The following is a 22,237-nucleotide window of genomic DNA, read 5'->3' as shown; positions in this document are numbered from 1 at the left end:
ATCGTAGCAATGACACTTCAGGAGTTAGACTCCCCCCAGAAGTGGCTGTAATGCATCCATCAGTTACAGTTGGAATGCACTGAGGACAGTCAAGCAGTGCATCTGTGACCACTGTGCAAGATAGGGATTACGAGGAAAAAGGAAATAGCCCTAGTGTGAACTGAAAATGAAATGGCTTTCCCCTTGGGATGAAACTGTTAAAAAGCAGTAAGAAAACTGTTCAGTATTAATGTGTAATAATTTCGAATCACTAAGTGCTAACTAGAAATTTGGAAATAAAAAGAAGTGCAATGAACTTAGTAGGATAATGTTGGTCTTAGGTACTTTAAAACAGTGCATCTCAGCCTTTCCCTAGTCACGGCACGTAGACACCATACTATGTGTATGACACACTGAGATAAACAGATGAGGCTGCCCATGGCCAGACATGTGACTTGCCCTGGGGCTCCGGTCCCCCTCTAGGTCCAGGGTGGCTTCCCAAGGGCTGAAGAGATCATAGAATCAAACCTCTGTTAACTCCTTTTTGGTACAACAACGCTATGGCACAGTGTTTAGAGGAGCTCTGCATTAAAAGATGTCACTGAAATGTGCACAATAACTCTCGCAACTGTATTGTGGTTTTGTCTACAACATTACAATTACATTAAAGTGTAAAATAAACTTTGTCAAGAAAATATCCATCAGACTGACCAAGGTCCCCACAAACGGAATTCTTAGGTCAGGTGTGGACTGAGATACGTCCAGAAAGCTAGTCTATGTTTTAGGCCAATTCTGGTAGAAAGGGTCCCTGGGAGCTCGAACCAATTTATGAAGTAACCTGACGTTTTAGATTACTTATATCCACATCCTATTTCTTAGTCAGTCTCCTTTAGAATAATGCATTCTGCAGGATATCTTGTGGTCTGGGAATAAATTAAGTCTGGGATAGTCTTGCTGGTTTAATCCAAAATGTAAGTGTGGATATAAGGTGCAGGGTAATAAAGAATTCGGCCAAGTGTTTCCAAAATCTATTATACTACTGTGATAAATCATTTCTAGTAAAGCCATTTCTCTGTAACATCCATTCTTTTAATACTGTGTATAAAGGACAAATACTTCATCCACAGAAAAAGGGAGAAAAAGAGTGAATGTATGTGTGTATGTGCACGCATGTGTGATCATTGTGTTAGATCAGGCACCGGCACCCTATGGCCCATGGGACAAATACAGCCTACAACCTAGGCTTGTGAATAAAGCTTTTGGGACACAGACATACCCCTTCAATTACATATTTTTTAAGGCTGTTTTTCGTGCTATAATGGTAGACCAGAGACTGTATAGCCCAAAGAGCCAGAAACATTTATAATCCTGTACTTTGCAGAAAAAGTTGGTCGACCTCTGTGCTAGGTGATGGCACATAGAATAAGAAGATATAAGAAACTGCATACTAAGATAGAACTTTTCCCTTCTTAAAAAGATGCTACTAATCAAGCCAAAACCATATTAACGTAACTATAAATTCAAAATGTAATAGAAAAAGAAAATGCTTTAAGAAATATAATGATATTTCAAGGCTGGATATCTAAACTACATTTATAAGTTTATATGCAAAGGTATGTGTATATTTAAATTTATTTACACAAACTTAAAAGCCAGTCATTATTTTGAATAGCATTTTATTTAGGTGAGTAATCAGATGAGCTTTTGATCATACCTGTGAGAATTTCCAAAGCTCTGCCAGGTGTGGTATTCTTCCATGAGATCAATATGATCCAATGTAGAATTATAGAAATCAGTATAAGGAATAAGGGGAGGATGAACCAAATTGTTTGCAGTATCTGTAAAGATAAATTCTAACATAATGATCTTTCCTAACATGTACATGATTCATTCTAATAATAAGAAGAACATTTTAATGCCCACCAGAAAGCTTTATCTAGAAATTCCTATTTTAAGCAATTGTAGTGCCAAACGAAAAGGTAGTTTTAAAATTGTGGTCAAAATGCAGCCAATAATTTCTTGCTTTAAAAAAAAAAACTTGAATCGTGGGGATTATAATCGTATAGTAAAGGGAGTATGCAGATGGCCAGCTACGCATCCTATTTCCCCATCAGGGTGTTCTCGGGGTCCGCAGGAATGAATGGAAGTTCTTGTATTCTTAGGAATCACTACTTAGCAGGTAGTATGCAGCTGAGAGCCATAAAACAGAAATATTGCCCAATAAAATGCATAAAGCTTTTTCATGCTTATACATTAATTGTGAAACCCATTAGCAAAATAGAAAATAAATCACTACAACTCTTCTCCTCAAAGGAATGGTTTAAGATGTAAGAACGCCTCTATAGTATTTTGAGATCCTTATGGAAATGTTCTTATATTTAACAAAAGAAAAGTAAAGATGATTGAATAATAAAACCTACTAAGTAAAGCCAACACTTTAGATGCTGATGGGATCCACCAGGAACACTTTGATATAGGTGGAAATTCTTCAGGCTTTGCAGGAAACAGGCGTAAAGAAATAAACTGCAGCAATCTCTCTACCAATTGTTTGAACCTCTTCTGGGATAATCTGGTAAAGATTTTGAAATAATTCCAATCAAAATTCACATTTTCTACTTTGGCAATATATTTGTTAGAGATCAAAGTTCATCCTTTATACATAAAATTTTAGACTATTCCCCCAAATTCTATTTCTTAAATTGCCAAAATTTTGAAAAGATGCAAAATCTTACCTCGAATATCATTTCTTAAATAAGAAATAAACACCAAAATTACTATAAAGTTAGCATTAAACATTTCACTTTTAAGGCTTTTAGTATTCAGTCAATCCTCATTCGCAGATTTTGTATTTGCAAATTCACCCATTCCCTACAATTTAATTCTAATCCCCAAATCAATAATTGTGGCGCTTTCGTGGTCATTTCATGGCTGTGCAAAGAGTGGCAAAAAATGGGAGTTGCTTATGCCGAGGCTGAACAAGGCCACGCTCTGCCTTCTTGTTTTAGCTCTCATACTGCAAACAAGTGTCCTTTATGCAGTCTACTTAGGGTCATGTTCTTCAAATTCTTGTGCTTTCTGTTAGCGATTCTGCTGTTTTAAAACGGCCCTTAACTATAGTGCTAAAGTTCTGTCTAGTGTTCCTAAGTAAAGAAGGATGTGATGTGCCTTATGGAGAAGGTACTTATGTCAGATAAAATTTGCTCAGACATGAGTTATGGTGCTGTTGGCCGTGAGTTCAATGTTAATAAAACAAAAATTTATATCAAATAGGTGTCTTTAAATAGAAATACAGATAAAGCAAGGTTATGTACTGATTGGTTGATAAAAATGTTGTGACCAAAGGCTCGCAGGAAGCTAACCCTGTATTTCACTGTTCACCAATTCAGTGTTCCCAGTAGCTTTATAGAACATAACTATTGTTAATAATAAGAATTAACCGTATTTAAAATTAATTTTGGGAATATTTAGCTTCTTTAGCTTTTATTAGTCATGGGGAAATGTAAATGTTAATGTAAGTATTGTTCTGTGGAAAAAAAGTACTGTACTTTTATAAATTGATATTGATGGCCAGTATGTTTTACAATGATGTTTTAGGTAAGGAAAAGGCATTGTGTAAATAATGGTAAAATTTATTGATAGGAAATAAAAAGACACAAATTAAAATAGTAATGTATGAGCAAATCCAGTCACCATCTTTGAGATATATGAAAAATCAATGATAGGAATGTGCTGTATAAAATGCAAAAGCAGTGGACAGAAATCTCAACAACAGCTGGCACAAGCAAAACGATTACTTACATACAAAACAGATCTTTAATGTATCCTCTATGTAGTACTAAAGAATATGCTTATAATTGGCTTCTGAAGCACTGTGAATTATAAGTATCATTTCTCAAGACCTGAAAACATTTAATATATTTTCTTATAAAGTTACTAACAAACTTAAAACTTTAAGATTATAAAAGTTCTTAATATCATAGAATAATTTACTTTTTAAACCAGTGAACTAGGAAATGATGGTCAGCTTCCACTAAGGTAGCTATCTGTCGTAGCAAGTGAGCATAGATGACATATGTAGATGTGTTATTAAATTGAGGATTCTGAAAAAGATATTAAAGATAATTGCGTTAAAATTTTGTTAACATGTAAAAGGAAAGACACTATGCTTAATGAGCTAAGTGGCGAATTCAGAAAACTAAATTTGAGATTATGAAATACTAGGTGAAATCCTTGAAAACAAGAATCTATTTGTTTAATTATTTAATTAACAGAGACTTGGATTTCCACTATGGTCCAGTGGCTTTGGAATTAAGACAGATCTGGGTCTGAGGGCTAATTCTACCACTTACTACTCTATATGCCCTTAGGAATGTTCCTTAAACTTTGATTCTCAACTTCCTCATCTGAAAAATGGGAATGATAGCATCTATCTTGGAGGTTGTTTTGAGTATTAAAAAAAACTGTATGTAAAGCACGTAGCTCACTGCCTGGTACAAATGGTGGCAATCACTACTATCCAACTAAACAAAAACCTGGCTCTTCTTTGATTAAAAAAAAAAGGGGAGAGAGAATGCTAGAAAAATAAAAGCTGGTAATGAAACATTTGCCATTGTGAAATGAGTTATTTGCATATTTCACAAAGAACAAGGGGAGAACCACATAATAGCTTCAGAGAACTTTTAAGCGTTAGAGTAGAGCTTGTAAACCAAGCAAAACCTCTAGTTATATTTCCAAAATCTAAAACTCCATCACAGTGTACATTTCAGAGCTCCATGGGAAAAATGAGTATTAGTGAACAATAAACCAAAATTGTAAAAAATAAAAGAGCACCATGTGTTTTTCAAAATTGACTTATGGTCAGGATGGTTCAAAATGAGGGAGTGACCCCAGATGATAAACTCATCAAGTGATAGCTCATAAGAACAAGATGTCATGAGCAGAGCTTACTGTTGACCAATACACTCACTTAAAATTTTGAGCTTCATGTTGTCACTTTCTAGCTTTTACTATTCTCCAGGTATATTTCCTCTTTTTTCTAGTTTTGTCTTTCTCCTCTTACCTCTTTACTTCCCTTCCTCTCCTTACATCCCTCAACCACCTCTTATCTATTTCCCCTTTTTTTGTTTCCTCTCTCCTCCTTCTTCTACCCCTATCTTCCATATTTCCTTTTATTGGACATAATATTGAACTAAATATCCTATCTTATTTAATATAATTTTTTCTTATCTTTAAATGAGATAATAATTTATATGAACACCTTTGGTAAATTGTAAAGAATAATACAAACATAGTATGCTAGCTATGGGAATAACATACTTCTCAAAAAATTATAAAAACTAAAATTGCTTTTCATTTGTTTGGACCTTATTTTTTTTTGTATCAATGAATCTGTATTTCTCAAGAGGAAAAAATTCATCATATTTGCTTTAGCAAATATAAACAACCACTTTGATTTTTCCATTAGAATTCTAGTTTAAACATTTATTGAAAATACACAGAAAAGTTGGAAACCCACTAATTGGGAAATAAAAGAAAGTTTTGGAGTCCCTTAAAAAACTAGCTACAAGAAAGGAAGTTGACTGGAGGAGGAAAAGTGCTTCCATTCTGTTTCTTCCAGAATCCCACAGCAGGAAGGCAAGTTAAAATATTAATCCTGGAGATAATTTAGCCTTCCACTGTTAATTTTTATAGCTTTAATTCTCTGGTTGCAAGTAATTATAATCTAAAAAAGTATCAAAAATGTTGCTCAAAATAATACTTAGTATTTGATATCATTTCACTTACACATGCATAGATTGAGATATGAATTACACACTTCAACTATGTTTTTGCTTTCTTACCTGTAAAAGTATAAAATATGCTCTAAGATCATCTTTTGTTCGTGGACTGAAACAGAAATAATTGTAATTGATCAGAGATGAATGTTTAACCTTACAGTATCTAATAAAAAATTATCAATGTTTCTGTGAGAATTGACTTGATAAAAGCCAAAAACTAGACTTAAACCTGAAAACATAAATCATTGCCCAAAGTGTACTAGATGATCTTTACAAGATATAAAGCCACATCATCTGAAATATAAATATATAACATATGTATCACATTTTGAAATTGATATATATACACATGTATATATATAATTTTTAAATTAGCAGTAATATTTCTCTGTGGAAGAATTATCTTGACTGAATAATGATTTAAATTATTTAGATTTAAATAAAATCTAAACTATTTCTTTCTATACTATTCTACATAATTGTCAGATTATTTTCTCAATAGGACTACTGTTTTGTTTTAGAAATTATATTTGAAAACGTTTTAAAAAGCTCAAAGCAATTCATAAGTATTAAAATTCCTGGTGATAGGAGAGTCCGTTTTTTGTTTTCCCATTTTATAGCTGTACCATGAAAACTTCCATTTTCCTGTTCTATGCACTAGTATTTTAGTACAGTATACAGTTCTGGGTACAGAAATTGTAGTTAAGATCACAGGCTCTTTTTTTTTTGCGGTACGCAGGCCTCTCACTGTTGTGGCCTCTCCCGTTGCGAAGCACAGGCTCCGGACGTGCAGGCTCAGCAGCCATGGCTCACGGGCCCAGCTGCTCCGCGGCATGTGGGATCTTCCCGGACCGGGGCACAACCTCGTGTCCCCTGCATCGGCAGGCAGGCTCTCAACCACTGCGCCACCAGGGAAGCCCCACAGGCTCTTTTGCCAGACAGCCTGGGTTCTAATTCTGACTCAGGCACTTACTGTGTTAACTTGGGCAATTTACTTCTCTGTAAATTAGTTTCCTCAAGTGTGAAATGAAACTAATCATATTACCTATTTCACAGGATTGTAGTGAAGATTCAATGAGAAATACATGCAAAATCGTTTGAAAGGTGCCTAGCCCATACTAAACAGTCAATAAACTGTAGATCTTGTTGTCGTTATTATAAATCCAAAATAAAACAAGATTTTGGGGGTAAAGACCACATGATCCTTTGATAAGTAAGTTGCATCAAATTATTTTAATCTGTCTCCAGCACACATTTGAGGAGCAGGGGTTAGAAAGCTGTGTGAGCATGCTTGGAGGGGATTGAGGTCCCAGCAGTTTCAGACCACTGGACTTCCTCACTCTCCTAAGTGTTCACTTTACATTCCAAATTTTCCTCTTCATTTTCAATGAAGCATTATGTATTCAACCAGAGACATGAAATTCAAGGAAAATGCAAAAGTATTACTAGAATGATAAACTAGGAAAATACTGTTAAATTAAAAATCACATGAAAGATACAGTATGATTTCAATTGTTTTAAAAAGATGACTAGAAAAAAGCTGCAAAATGTTACATTTTTACTTTTTTATACTACCTTGACTTTTCTCAATTTTCTATAAAAACCACAATTTTCTCTGAAAATTGGAACAATGTTATTAAAATATATAGGGTACATTTAACATTATAGTTAAGAACTCTAGTTTGGTATTTTCAAATTGGGCTCAATATAAACATTTAAATTATAATTTAATGGTATTATTTGGCTTTAATAGAAGCTATCATTTAAATTATAATGTTAAGTAACACCAATTTAAATCATATGTACTTTTAAAAGTATATATATATATATTTTTTTTTTTTTTTTTTTGCGGTACGCGGGCCTCTCACTGTTGTGGCCTCTCCCGTTGCGGAGCACAGGCTCCGGATGCGCAGGCTCAGCGGCCGCGGCCCACGGGCCCAGCCGCTCCGCGGCATGTGGGATCCTCCCGGACCGGGGCACGAACCCGTGTCCCCTGCATCGGCAGGCGGACTCTCAACCACTGCGCCACCAGGGAAGCCCTAAAAGTATATTTTTGTGTTCTGCATATTCACAGTTCAAAACATTATCAATTACACTGTCCATCATTCCTTACATAACAATTCAATATTTAGTTCCAGGAAAAAATATTTCAGTAGCTAAATTTACTTCTCTTATATTAGAAATAAGAAAAGTTTTGCTCTGCTACCAGAAAGCCCAAGGCTAAATTTAACGCCCATATTATTTCATTCTAGGTGACTGATTTAAGTACCCATCCTATTTTTGTAAAGCACATATATCTGTACATGACAGATCTTATATACAATTTTAAAGAATTCACAGATCCTCTGAAGCTCACCTGTGGACCATCCTGAGAAGTCATAAGTCTCAAGTTAAAAAGCTTTGTTATAAATGGTTTATAATTTCATTCTGGTCTATGTTTTTATCGTAGCAACTAAAATCTTTTCTGAGAGTAAAACACATACGTATATATTAAAGATGGATGAGCTGTGTATATTAACCATCTATACTGATTAGCCAAATATTAGTTTCAGTTACCCTTTCCATTCTCGTAACAGGCTGTTAATGATTCCCTTTAATACTGTCTTCTGAATGTCTTGAGGCTGTAGGCAAAAGAAAATCATGAAATAATTAGGATTAGCTATTTAGGTGACTTTTATATGCTAATTATATTTACAGATCTGTTTCAATAGTTAAAACCAGACTTGATGACCAAGGACTACCACTTAACGGTAGTCTCAATTTCACATCTGAGAGATTATAATGAGAATGCTCCCTGGAATGTGCACTGTACAACCTGCACAAACATACATGGTGGCTGTTTGATGACTACCATCAGTTATATATAACACTGAAAACAGAAAAAGAAAAACAATTTCACTTTCTCTGGATTGACAGGATAAAATCATGAACATAAGTCTAAGAATAGCATGTTTAACAATATAAAATGACTGCATACGTTTTGGACATATTTAGCCCTACCAATACCATGTTATAATTAGCAGTTAAGCCCACAATTCATTATTAAGTACAACCAAATTATGTTCAATAAAAAAATAACAAGATAAAGATTTTTTGTTATAGGATCCAAAAAAGGTACTAAATAACGTTTTTTATAGTTTAATAATTCAAATACTAAAAAAAGTTAATTACCACCAAACATGTCCCATAAGAATGAATGAAAACACATCTAGATGGTGCTTTTAGCTTATAAGAAGTAATGACTAAAAGCTTCATTAACTAGAAGCTCCAAACAGTCATTAAAATTTCTCTGTCATATTGTTATATGAAAGGGGCAAATGTCAAGAAAACAAGCATATATCATGGATTTATTTTTTAAAAAAACACAATCATCACTTCTAAGACATGTCTGTCAGCACTCATTCAGCCTAGCACCTTTCTTAATATACTTATTTAATACATCATTCCTTTCTCCTCCTCTGCTTGCAGTGACCCTTCACACCCAGCAGGCAAACAGCACCCCAGAGCAATGGAAGGCTGCAGGAGAAAAATCACACAAATGTGCTGACTAGACACACTGAGTTTATGTCACAAATCTCAAAAGGACACTCAACACCACTGACAGTCCTTCAACATTTCCCCAGTTCATCTACTTCCCTGCTCTCCAAGACAACTATTTCAAACCTTTTTCTCATTCCTCAAATCTCCAACACCTCCTTCCCATCATCACTCTCAGCTCTGATCTTGCCACACACTTTAGAGAGAAAACAGATGCACCCAAATGAGAACAGATTCATCTTGCCACTATTATTCTAATCATTTACCTGCACTACAACTGACCAAGCCCAACCCCCTCACTTGAGCCCTATGCTCCATCCTCTCTCACCTTGTCAAGGACCTGGTTATTCAGTTTTCTTCTATCTCCCCCATATCATCCATTTCTTCCACACTACTAGGTCGTTCCCATCAGTAGAACACTACATCCTAATACCATCTGCACAGATGTGTCTCTGCATTTTCACTCTTCTCCACCCTGATCTATGCTCTTAAGAGGCTGACTACTAAGGACTACATCAACCAGACTCCTTTGCCTTTTTTTGCCTTCTGGTTGGATTCAGCCATAGGGAACACTGACAGAAGAGGGAAGAGAGGAAAGTTGGGGTATTTATTCCCCCAACGCCCTCCCTGCAAGGTCACCATGGGCTGGCTATGCCCCTCATCTCCTGTAAGGCAGCCCTCTCCCCCCGACAGCTCATCTCCAGATTCACTCTACAGTACTACTCCTGAGGGCCTCCCTTGTTCTGCTAATACTTTTGTAAACAGTCCTCTCCAGGTTACCAGTTAGAGTGTGTCATCTGTTTCCTGCCAGGACCCTGGCTAATATATTGCTCATGCTAAAAACCTTTCATTTGGACCCATGTACTCTTTCAGCTAACCCTTAATTTCTCCACTTCCCTTCACAGCAAAACTCTCCAAGAGCTGTCTGTATTCACTATCTCTACTTCCTCTCCTCTCATGGTCCCTTCAACCCATTCCAAGTAGGCTTTGTTTCCACAACTTCACGGAAACGGCTCTTATTAAACTCAGTCATCAATTATTCACCTTATCAAAGACAGTGCTCAATTCTCTGTCCAAATCTTACTAAATCTCTCAGCAGCATTTGACAGGATTAATTATTACCTCTTTGAAACACCTTTTTTCTCTCTGCTGATAGCTGAGCCCCATCCATCTAATTAAATGGCAATACCATCTACTCAGTTTCCTTCTTCCCTCAAGTCCCACATCCAATCTACAGAAGTATGTTTAGCTCTGTTCCATAATATACTCAGAGTCTGAATACGTCTCACTAGTTCCACTGCCAAAACCCTAGTCCAAACACTGACCGTCGTTTAGGTTTCAGCAATGCCTTCCTAACTCCTTTCTCTTGCCCCACTATAGACCATCCTCCACATAACATCCAGAGAGATCTTTCTAAACTATAAATCATGTCCGTCATCCCTTTGTTCCCAGCTTAAAATCTTTCAATGACTTTCAATTATAATTACAATGAAATTCAAACTCACATGGCCATAGAGAGCCCCCGGATCAGAAGAATCAACATATCCTGGAACTTGTTAGAAACACAAATCTTTCAATGACTTTCAATTATAATTACGATGAAATTCAAACTCACATGGCCACAGAGAGCCCCCCCGGATCAGGAGAATCAACATATCCTGAAGCTTGTTAGAAACACAAATTTGGGGGCTCTATGCTAGACCTACTGAATACTGAGAAGCCTTTTCTGTGATTCTGATACATGCTAAAATTTGAGAACCACTGATCTACAGATTCAATGTAATTCCAATACAACCAAATAATTTACCTCCTTTTGCTGAGTCAGTAAAGCATGATTTTTATCTTAGCAAGCCTTTAAATAAGGACTGAACATAAAAGTATTTTCTACTGAATTTTCATTTAATTAGAAAAATATAAGAATAAAATAATCTAACTCTCTGAGAATTTCAACTAAATTTACCAAAAATTATATCAGAGTTTCTCATGTAATTATGTTACAAGGTGAGTTTTACAATATTTGTCTGGCTGCTTTTAAAATACAGAAGAGTCAAACAATTATGCTATTTGCATGTGTTCATAAATAATACTTACAGTATTAAGTAAGGCATCATATACAGCATTCACAAATTTAGCATTAATCCCAGAGTCTTCGATAGTATTAAACGAGGCAGAGGCATCTTTCTGCAAATTCAATTAAAGAACCAAGTGTATATAACATTTTAAGAACTAATCTAAGTAATATCTGAACCATAACTATTCCTACATAATTTCTAATATTCCTAGTATGATGATAAAAAAGGACTGTCAGGGCAAGATTGCTAAAAATAAATATATAAAGGTTATTTTAATAACTTTCTTTTTTAAAACTGAAAGAATGGAGTCAAACATTAACATTAGTACAAATAAAAACAATCTTTAAGATATCACTTAAGTAATACTTGTTTGTGATACATACAATTTCAGAATTAATACCTATTTATGTTTGCTTAAACAGCTGCTTAAGCCAATACTGGGTAGAAAAAGAAGTTAATTTATAGTATCTTTTTTTGGAAAATTTAAACTAAAAGTGAAAAATGTGCTTTATGTATCATTACCTTAAATGCAGCATTTAGTTCTGGGAAAGAATCAAACATTGTGAGATAAAAATCATGTACTGTTTTCCAATCTCCTGATGACTTAGCTTTTTCTACATCTTCCCTAAAATAAAAACATTTATTAGCCATAACAGATAAAAATGTTATTCAGATAAAATAGCATTAATTCTTTATAGATAAATGTCATCCAACATGCAACTTGAAATAATGAAGCTGAATACAGAAATGTGTTCCAGTTAATGTAAAGGTAGCTTATGAATTTATAATTCTTAATTGCATTAAGATATTAATCCAGCTTCAACTTCCCCATTTATTTGCTTTTTAAAAAGTTAATTTTTGACATGCTCCTTACAATTATCACTCTTCCGTTCCTTCACTTCAGAGCCAAATTTCTTGACAGATTTTGTTTACATTCTGTCCCTACCTTCTCTTTCCCACTTAGTCCTTCAAGTGTCCATTTGGGTTTTTTAGTAGTTTTTACTACTAACATGGTTTTTATGATTTATATGTCACGTTCTATTATTTTATTACCACCTTTACCTCCTCTTGACTGTTTTTCTTCTTTAAAATTAATTAATTAATTTATTTTTGGCTGTGTTGGGTCTTCGTTGCTGCACGTGGGCCTTCTCTAGTTGCGGCGAGCGGGGGCTACTCTTCGTTGTGGTGTGCGGGCTTCTCACTGTGGTGGCTTCTCTTGTTGTGGAGCATGGGCTCTAGGAGCGTGGGGTTCAGTAGTTGTGGCATGTGGGCTCAGTAGTTGTGGCTCACGGGCTCTAAAGCGCAGGCTCAGTAGCTGTGGCACACGGGCTTTGTTGCTCCACGGCATGTGGGATCTTCCCGGACCAGGGCTCAAACCCGTGTCCCCTGCACTGGCAGGCAGATTCTTAACCAATGTGCCACCAGGGAAGTCTCTCTTGCCTGTTTTGACTCATTTTCTCTTATTTAGTGTCTTTTGCTGTAACATTATCTATCCCTTACCGGTTAATTATATGTTTGTTTTCACCTTCAACTTGAGACAGGTAGTCTTTTGTGTCTTCACTCTTGGCTAATACTTTATAATGAGCCACAAGTTCAATTAGTTTCTCACACAAAAATATTAAATTATGTAAAGTGCTGACATGCAGATGACTATGTGTCTACATGTAACAGTGAGCCGAAACTTACAGAAAGTCTTTCATAGTTTTTGGCTGAACGGGAAGGATGGGTTCTGGAAGAACTGGGGTCTTCATTTCAGATGATAAAGCATCTGTAGAGGTGCGCTGTTTCTGTCTAACATCAAGGCAAATTGGTGGTAGGTCTCTCACTGTGAAGGATAAAAAAGTTTTCAATGTAATTGATCATAAAATCTTTCCAAATTATAAAATGCCAGGCTAACTCAACATGAACAGAAAACAACGGATTATTTTGTATTGCATTCCCTTGGGATCATATAACAGAAACACCCAGCACACTGAAGGGCACTTACTGGAGGGTCTGTTGCCACCTACCCAACTTCACCCATAGCAGATAAATTAGGCTGTATCTGACATTAAAAGTTATCTGTAGATACAATACAGAGTTTTTCTTTCATCGCCTCCCTTCCCATAAATTTTCTTTCAGGGATTATTTCACTGAGACTAGATGTTTTTAGTGTTTATTAGCTTTTGAATACACTTGCCCCCTTATTGATGTGGAGTTTGGGCACCGATCCCCCATGTAACTTTACAGCTGGCCCTCCACATCTGTGGTTCAGTATCTGCGGATTCAACCAAACACAGATTCTGTAGTACTATACTATGTATTTATCGAAATTTATTGAAAAAGTCAGCACATTAAGTGGACCCACTCAATTCAAAACCATGTTGTTCAAGGGTCAATTGTGTATGTACATCATTTATTTATATCCTCTGCAATTCTTTATTGGAGATTTAGCATTTTATCATCAATTTGCATGAACATTTTATGTATTTTTCTTTTTTTCCAAATATCCGCCAGTTCATCGTTTTCCTTTTTGTTGCATTTTATAAACTTTTAATTGTAAAATAAAACAAACACAGAAAAATCTCACAAAACAGATGTATGGCTTAATGAATTACTGTAAGGCAAACACCTCTGAAACCACTAACCAGTCAAGGAATAGCGCTACCAACCCTTTCTTGTTCTGCCTATTCTAATTTTAATTTCTCTCAGTTTCTTTTTATCTCTTTCCTCATTTCTTTTTAAAATTTTAAATACTTCCTTCTTCTCATCTTCTAGTTCTCTTAAGGCATTATCTGTTACATTTGTTTGCTTTTGTGTTCCTTCTAGTTTATTTCTAAAATTAAAAAAAATCGGATTATTTCCTTTACTGTCACCTCACTTTTCATTTTTTGCAATTCTGATTTATGGCATTCTTTCAAGTGTCATATCATTTTCTTAATGAGCTTTAGCTCATTTTGAAATAGTATTTTATCTACTTTTGTGGGCATGTGTTTCTGATGTGCTCCCATTGTTCAAGAGGCTGTTATTCTGTTTCTTATTCTTTTTTATTATAATACAATTTTGTAATTAAAAATTATAGAATTTGACCTTGTTTCTTTTCTCTAGCCAATTTTATTTGAAATTAATCTTCCCAAACTTTCAGAAGGAGGTGTGGCACCCCCTTTTTTTGTTTTTATGTAGAACTCAAATACATGGTAGCTTCTTTCTGGGATTTCCAGGCCCTGTTTCCCTCTTCCACTTTTGTTCAGGTGATCTCTGTCTTTAATCTTTATTGTCCCAGTGATGCTCAAATTTGATTCTAATCTCAGAATGCGCCCCTCCGCCCCCCTTCCTGGAAGGGATCCCTAGTTTGGAGAGTTCACAGGGGTTACCTGCTCCCTTCAGATCTCAGCATGGGCCCTCTGCATTCACCTGTTCTTGGCAAAACCCCTCCCAGTTTCAGCTTTTGTTCTCAAACTGGGCTCCTGAGCTTTCCAATGAATACCTGTTGCTTATTCATTTCTTTTCTTTTCTTTTTAACATCTTTATTGGAGTATAATTGCTTTACAATGGTGTGTTACTTTCTAACAAAGTGAATCAGTTATACATATACATATGTTCCCATATCTCTTGCCTCTTGCGTCTCCCTCCCTCCCACCCTCCCTATCCCACCCGTCTAGGTGGTCGCAAAGCACTGAGCTGATCTCCCTGTGCTATGCGGCTGCTTCCCACTAGCTATCTATTTTACGTTTGGTAGTGTATATATGTCCATGCCTCTCTCTCACTTTGTCACAGCTTACCCTTCCCCCTCCCCATATCCTCAAGTCCATTCTCTAGTAGGTCTGTGTCTTTATTCCTGTCTTACCACTACGTACTTCATGACCTTTTTTTTTTTATTTCTTAGATTCCGTATATATGTGTTAGCATACGGTGTTTGCTTTTCTCTTTCTGACTTACTTCACTCTGTATGACAGACTCTAGGTCCATCCTCCTCAGTACAAATAACTCAATTTCATTTCCTTTTATGGCTGAGTAATATTCCATTGTATATATGTGCCGCATCTTCTTTATCCATTCATCCGATGATGGACACTTAGACTGCTTCCATGTCCTGGCTATTGTAAATAGAGCTGCAATGAACATTTTGGTACATGACCCTTTTTGAATTATGGTTTTCTCAGGGTATATGCCCAGTAGTGGGATTGCTGGTCGTATTGTAGTTCTATTTGTAGTTTCTTTTTTTTTTGGGGGGGGGTACACAGGCCTCTCACTGTTGTGGCCTCTCCCCTTGTGGAACACAGGCTCCGGACACGCAGGCTCAGTGGCCATGGCTCATGGGCCCAGCCGCTCCGTGGCATGTGGGATCTTCCCGGACCAGGGCACGAACCCGTGTCCCCTGCAGCGGCAGGCGGACTCTCAACCACTGCGCCACCAGGGAAGCCCTATTTGTAGTTTTTTAAGGGATCTCCATACTGTTCTCCATAGTGGCTGTATCAATTTACATTCCCACCAGCAGTGCAAGAGTGTTCCCTTTTCTCCACACCCTGTCCAGCATTTATTGTTTCTAGATTTTTTGATGATGGCAATTCTGACCGGTGTGAGATGGTATCTCATTGTAGTTTTGATTTGCATTTCTCTAATGATTAATGATGTTGAGCATTCTTTCATGTGTTTCTTGGCAATCTGTATATCTTCTTTGGAGAAATGTCTATTTAGGTCTTCTGCCCATTTTTGGATCAGGTTGCTTGTTTTTTTGTTATTGAGGTGCATGAGCTGATTGTAAATTTTGGAGATTAATCCTTTGCCAGTTGCTTCATTTGCAAATATTTTCTCCCATTCTGAGGGTTGTCTTTTGGGCTTATTTATGGTTTCCTTTGCTGTGCAAAAGCTTTTAAGTTTCATTAGGTCCCATTTGTTTATTTTTGTTTTATTTCCATTTCTCTAGGAGGTGGGTCAAAAAGGATCTTGCTGTGATTTATGTCATAGAGTGTTCTGCCTATGTTTTCCTCTAAGCGTTTGATAGTTTCTGGCTTACATTTAGGTCTTTAATCCATTTTGAGCTTATTTTTGTGTATGGTGTTAGGGAGTGTTTTAATCTCATACTTTTACATGTACCTGTCCGGTTTTCCCAGCACCACTTACTGAAGAGGCTGTCGCAGATGACATGATACTCTACATAGAGAATCCTAAAGATGCTACCAGAAAACTACTAGAGCTAATCAGTGAATTTGGTAAAGTAGCAGGATACAAAATTAATGCACAGAAATCTCTGGCATTCCTATACACTAATGATGAAAAATCTGACAGTGAAATTAAGAAAACACTCCCATTTACCATTGCAACAAAAAGAATAAAATATCTAGGAATAAACCTACCTAAGGAGACAAAAGACCTGTATGCAGAAAACTATAAGAAACTGATGAAAGAAATTAAAGATGATACAAATAGATGGAGAGATATACCACGTTCTTGGATTGGAAGAATCAACATTGTGAAAATGACTACTACCCAAAGCAATCTACAGATTCAGTGTAGATTAAAACTGTAAAAAGTTTTACAGTTTTACTGCTTTTTACACTGTAAAAAGCAGTGTTTTACAGACACAGGATTAGATAAGTTGACCAGTGGACTAGAGAACCCAGAATCATATCCATCCACACATGAAAGTTCAATATATGAAATATACGGCAGATCATTGGAAGAAAGAAAGGATTTGAAAATATGGTTAACCACATGGGGAAAAAATGAAGTTGGATTCCTATCTCATACCTTAAAAACTAGGAATAGGAAAATCCTTCTGATTTCGGGACAGAGAAATGTTTCTTTAAGAGAAACTAAAAAGTGCAACTATAAAAAAACAGACATTTTTGACTATGTTAAAATTAAAAACTTCTGATCATCAAAGATACCTTGAATTAAAAATATAAGTTACAAGTTGGAGGGAAAATCTGAAACACATACAACAAAGGATGAGCACCAAGAATAGAGAGATATTTCCTAAAAATCATTGAGAAAAAGAGAAATAATCCAATAGAATAATGTGCAGAAGAATCAAACAGGCATTCTAGAGAAAGAAACACATATACCATACACACATCAAAAGACATTCAGTCTCATTAGTGATTAAGAAAATGCAAATAAAGAACATGAGACACAATCTTATATCCACTCAACTGGCAAGAATTAAAAAGTATGATAATGTTAGAGAGGATGTAGATTAATTTGATATTTCACGTATTGTTGGTAGGTGTATTAACTGCCACAAACACTTTAAAAAACTGAAAAGCAGGGCTTCCCTGGTGGCGCAGTGGTTGAGAGTCCGCCTGCCGATGCAGGGGACGTGGGTTCGTGCCCCGGTCCGGGAAGATCCCACATGCCGGGGAGCGGCTGGGCCCGTGAGCCATGGCCGCTGAGCCTGCGCGTCCGGAGCCTGTGCTCCGCAATGGGAGAGGCCACAACAGTGAGAGGCCCACATACCGCAAAAAAAAAAAAAGGTAATAATTTCCAGCAATTCACTCCTAAACACATGTCCAAGAGAAATTTTGCATAAGTACCTCAGAAGACATATACAAGAATATTCACAAAAGTATTGTTTCAGGAAAAAAAATCTGAAAATAATCCAGTTATCCATTACTCAGAGAATTGAATACATTGTGGTATATTTAGACAACACAGTATTTACACAGCATGCAGTGGAAATAAACTATGACACTGTAATATGTTATATTATACTATATTATACTATTTCATATCTCTATTATTAAAATAAAGCAACCAATAGAGCTCTGCATGGACCAAGGTCAGTGTCATGAACCAGAATTGTGATTAATCAAATTCTGTACATCGGAGGATCAAAAAACTGTTTTTCCCTAAACTTCTAGAGTTGCCATACTTAATTTTATAATTAAACTTTTTAAATTTTGAGATAACTGTAGAATCCCATGTAGTTGTAAGAAATAATACAGAGACATCCCATGTACCCCTGACACAGACAGTCAGATATAGAACATTTCATCACCGTGTTGCCCTCATGGTACCCTTTATAGCCACACCTACTTCCCCCTGTCTCCACCTTGCTTAATCCCTGGCAACCACTAATCTGTTCTTTCATGACTATAATGTTGTCATTTCAAAAGTGCTATATAAACAGAATCACATATATGTAACCTTTTGGGATTGGCTTTCTTTTACTCAGCATAATTCTCCAGAGATTCATCCAGGTTGTTGCATGTATGAACAGTTTATTCCTTTTCATTGCTGAGCAGTAATCCATGGCATGGGTGTACTACAGTTTATTTAACCATTCACCCATTGAAGGACATCTGTTTGGAGTTACTATGAGTAAAGCTGCTATAAACATTCGTGTATAGGTTCTTGGGTGAACTTTCATTTCTCTGAGATAAATGCCCAGGAGGGCAACTGCTGGGTTAAATGGTCATTGCATGTTTAGTTTTTTAAGAAGAGCTGGAGGAATCATGTTCCCTGACTTCAGACTATACTACAGAGTTACAGTAATAACAGTATGGTACTGGCACAAAAACAGACACACAGATCAATGGAACAGGATAGAAAGCCCAGAAATAAACCTACACACTTATGGTCAATTAATCTACAACAAAGGAGGTAAGAATATACAATGGAGAAAAGACAGTGTCTTCACTAAGTGGTGCTGGGAAAACTGGGAAAGCTAAATGTAGAAGAATGAAATCGGAACATTCTCTAACACCATATACAAAAATAAACTCAAAATGGATTAAAGACCTAAGTATAAGACCGGATACTGTAAAACTCCTAGAGGAGAACATAGGCAGAACACTCTCTGACATAAATCACAGCAATATTTCTTTGGGTCTGTCTCCTAGAGTAATGGAAATAAAAACAAAAATAAACAAATGGGACCTAAAAGCTTAAACACTTTTGCACAGCAAAGGAAACCATAATATGAAAAGACAACCTATGAAATGGGAGAAAATATTTGCAAGCAATGCGACTGACAAGGGATTAATTTCCAAAATATACAAACAGCTCACACAGTTTAATATCAAAAAAAACCAGACAACCCAATGAAAAAATGGGCAGAAGACCTAAGTAGACATTTCTCCAAAGCAGCCATACAGATGGGGGCAACAGGCACATGAAAAGATGCTCAGTATCACTAATTACTAGAGAAATGTAAATCAAAACCACAATGAGGTATCACCTCACACCACTCAGAATGGCCATCACCAAAAAGTCAGATTTTACAATTTTTTCCTTTTATGAATTGTGCTTTTGGTGTCAAGACTAAGAACTCTTTTCTAGCCCTAGATCCTGAAGATTGTCTCCTATTGTTTTGTTTTTTTTCCCTAAGTGTTTTATAGTTTTATATTTAAGCCAGTTATCCATTTTCAGTTAATATTTGTATAAGGTGTGAGATCTGGGTCGATATTTATACATGTTCAATTACGCCAGTACCAACTGTTGAAAAGGCTATCTTTCTTCTATTGAATTGCTTTTGCTCCTTTGTCAAATTGTAACTGGGCATATTTACATGGGTCTGTTTCTGGGCTCTCTATTCTATTCCACTGATCCCTGTATTTATCCCTCCACTAATACCTCACAGTCTTGATTACTTGTAGCTATATGGTAAATCTTGAAATCAGGTAGACTGATTTCTCCCACTTTATTCTTTTTCAAAATTGTTTTTCTAGTTCCTCTGCCCTTCCACATAAATTTGAGAATAATTTTGTCTATAGCTGCTAAAAAAAAAAAAAAGGTTTATGGGATTTTGATACAAATTATATTAAATTTGTATATCAATTTGGGGAGAATTGGCATTTTTACTACATCGAGTCTTCCCATCCCTGAACACAGTATGTCTCTCCACTTATTTAAGTCTTTTAAAATTTCTTTCATTAGCAATGTGTAATTCTTAGCATATAAGTCTTGTAATGCTTGCTAGATTTATACTTAAGTATTTTATTTTTTAATGTGATTATAAATGATATATATTTTAAATTTCAGTGTACATGTATTTATTGCTAACATAAACACAATTGGTTTTTGTATGTTATATCCTTCAACTTATTAAACTCGTCTATTAGTCCTAGGAGTTTTGTTGTTGATTTCTGGGGATTTTTTTATGTAGATAATTATATCATCTGCAAATAGGGACAGTTTTATTTCTTACTTTCTGATCTGGATGGCTCTTCTTTTTCTTGCCTTATTTTGCTGACTAGAACTTCCAATGCTATGTTGAATAAGGGTGGTGAGAACAGACATTTTTTTGCATTGTTCCCAATCTTAAAAGGAGAAAGCATTTAGTCTTTCACCATTAAGTAAAATGTTAGCTGTACATTTTTTATAGATGCTCTTTACCAAGTTAAGGAAGATCTCCTCTATTCCTATTTTTTGAGACTTTCTTTTTGTTTTATGTTTTGTTTATTTTTTTTTTTACCATGAATGGGTGTTGAATTTTGTCAAATGCTTTTGATATAATCACATGATTTGTATTATTAGACTGCTAATATAGTAAATTACATTGATTGATTTTCAAATATGGAAACAGTTTGCATTTCTGGAATAAACTCCACTTGATTATGGTGTATAATTGTTTTTATATATTGCTGAATTCTATCTGCTAATATTTTGTTAAAGATTGGTCTATAATTTTTTTTTTTTTTTTTACTATACTTGTTTGGTTTTGGTGTTGGAGTAACATTAGTTTCATAAAATGAAATGGGAAATGTTCTCTCCTTACCTACTTTGGGAAGACACTGGATAAAATTGGTGTTAATTCTTTTCTGAACATTTGGTAGAATTCTCCAGTAAAACTGTCTGGACCTGATTTCTTTTTTAAGAGTTTTAAAATTATGAATTCAATTTCTTTAATATTTATAGGGCTATTCAAACTATATACTTCATACTGGATGAGTTGTGGTAGTTTGTATTTTTTTGAGGAATTGGTCAATTTCACGTAGGTTGTCAAATTTATGCAGAGTTGTTTGTGGCATCCCCTGCCCACCCTTTTTACTGCCTGTAGGGTCTGTTGTGATATCCCATTTCATTTGTGATATTGATGAGCTATGTCTTCTTTTTGTCAATTTTATGACAGAAGTTTGTCAATTTTATTCATTTGTTAAAAAAAAGCCCAGCTCTTTGCTTCACTGATTTTTCTCTTTTCTCTGTTACTGATTTTTTGTTCTTATCTTTATATTTCCTCTCTTCTGTTTGCTTTGGATTTCATTTGATCTTCTTTTTCTAGGTTCTTAAAGTGGGAGCTTAGATGTTGGTTTTGAAACTTTCCCTTTTACCTAATGCATGCATTGATTGCTATACATTTCCCCTTTCCAAACTGCTTTAGAAGTATTTTGATGTGCTGTATTTTATTTATTTATTTATTTTTTGCCGTACGCGGGCCTCTCCCGTTGCGGAGCACAGGCTCCGGACGCGCAGGCTCCGCGGCCATGGCTCACGGGCCCAGCTGCTCCGCGGCATGTGGGATCTTCCCGGACCGGTGCACGAACCCGTGTCCCCTGCATCGGCAGGCGGACTCTCAACCACTGCGCCACCAGGGAAGCCCGATATGCTGTATTTTAATCTTCATTCAGTTCCATTCATTTTTAAAAATTTCCCTAGAGACTTCCTCTTTAACCCATGGGTTATTTAGAAGTATGTTGTTTGGTTTCCAGGTGTTTGGAGATTTTCCTTTTATTTTCTGTTATTTATTTCTAATTTGATGCAACTGTGGTCAGAGAACATATTCTGCATTATTTCAATTTTTAAAAATTACTGAGATTTGTTTTATGGTCCAGGATGTGGTGTTGGTACACATTCTGTGGGCACTTGAAAGGCATGTGTATTCTACTGTTGTTGGGTGGAACACAAATGTCTATTAGATCTTGTTGGTTGATGATGCTGTTGAGTTCTTCT

The 22,237-nt window shown here is 35.8% G+C and overlaps 1 protein-coding gene across 2 annotated transcripts in view; it reads right to left on the bottom strand.

Annotated features, from left to right (window-relative positions):
- The window catches only part of HECTD2 (HECT domain E3 ubiquitin protein ligase 2), a 77,162-nt gene that overhangs the window by 27,072 nt on the left and 27,853 nt on the right, over positions 1 to 22,237 (bottom strand). For both annotated transcript variants that reach the window (XM_082674317.1, XM_082674318.1), the window contains exons 3-10: positions 13,052 to 13,190; positions 11,888 to 11,990; positions 11,385 to 11,474; positions 8,313 to 8,377; positions 5,820 to 5,865; positions 3,970 to 4,079; positions 2,400 to 2,548; positions 1,694 to 1,817 (exon numbers count right to left, since the gene is read on the bottom strand). In XM_082674317.1, coding sequence (XP_082530443.1) covers positions 1,694 to 1,817; positions 2,400 to 2,548; positions 3,970 to 4,079; positions 5,820 to 5,865; positions 8,313 to 8,377; positions 11,385 to 11,474; positions 11,888 to 11,990; positions 13,052 to 13,190 — 826 coding nt within the window. The remainder of the gene's footprint in view (positions 1 to 1,693; positions 1,818 to 2,399; positions 2,549 to 3,969; positions 4,080 to 5,819; positions 5,866 to 8,312; positions 8,378 to 11,384; positions 11,475 to 11,887; positions 11,991 to 13,051; positions 13,191 to 22,237) is intronic.

Source organism: Grampus griseus (genome assembly GCF_964374135.1).
Source record: "Grampus griseus genome assembly, chromosome: 16".
Taxonomy (NCBI): domain Eukaryota; kingdom Metazoa; phylum Chordata; class Mammalia; order Artiodactyla; family Delphinidae; genus Grampus; species Grampus griseus.
This window is presented reverse-complemented; position numbering and strand designations above follow the sequence as displayed.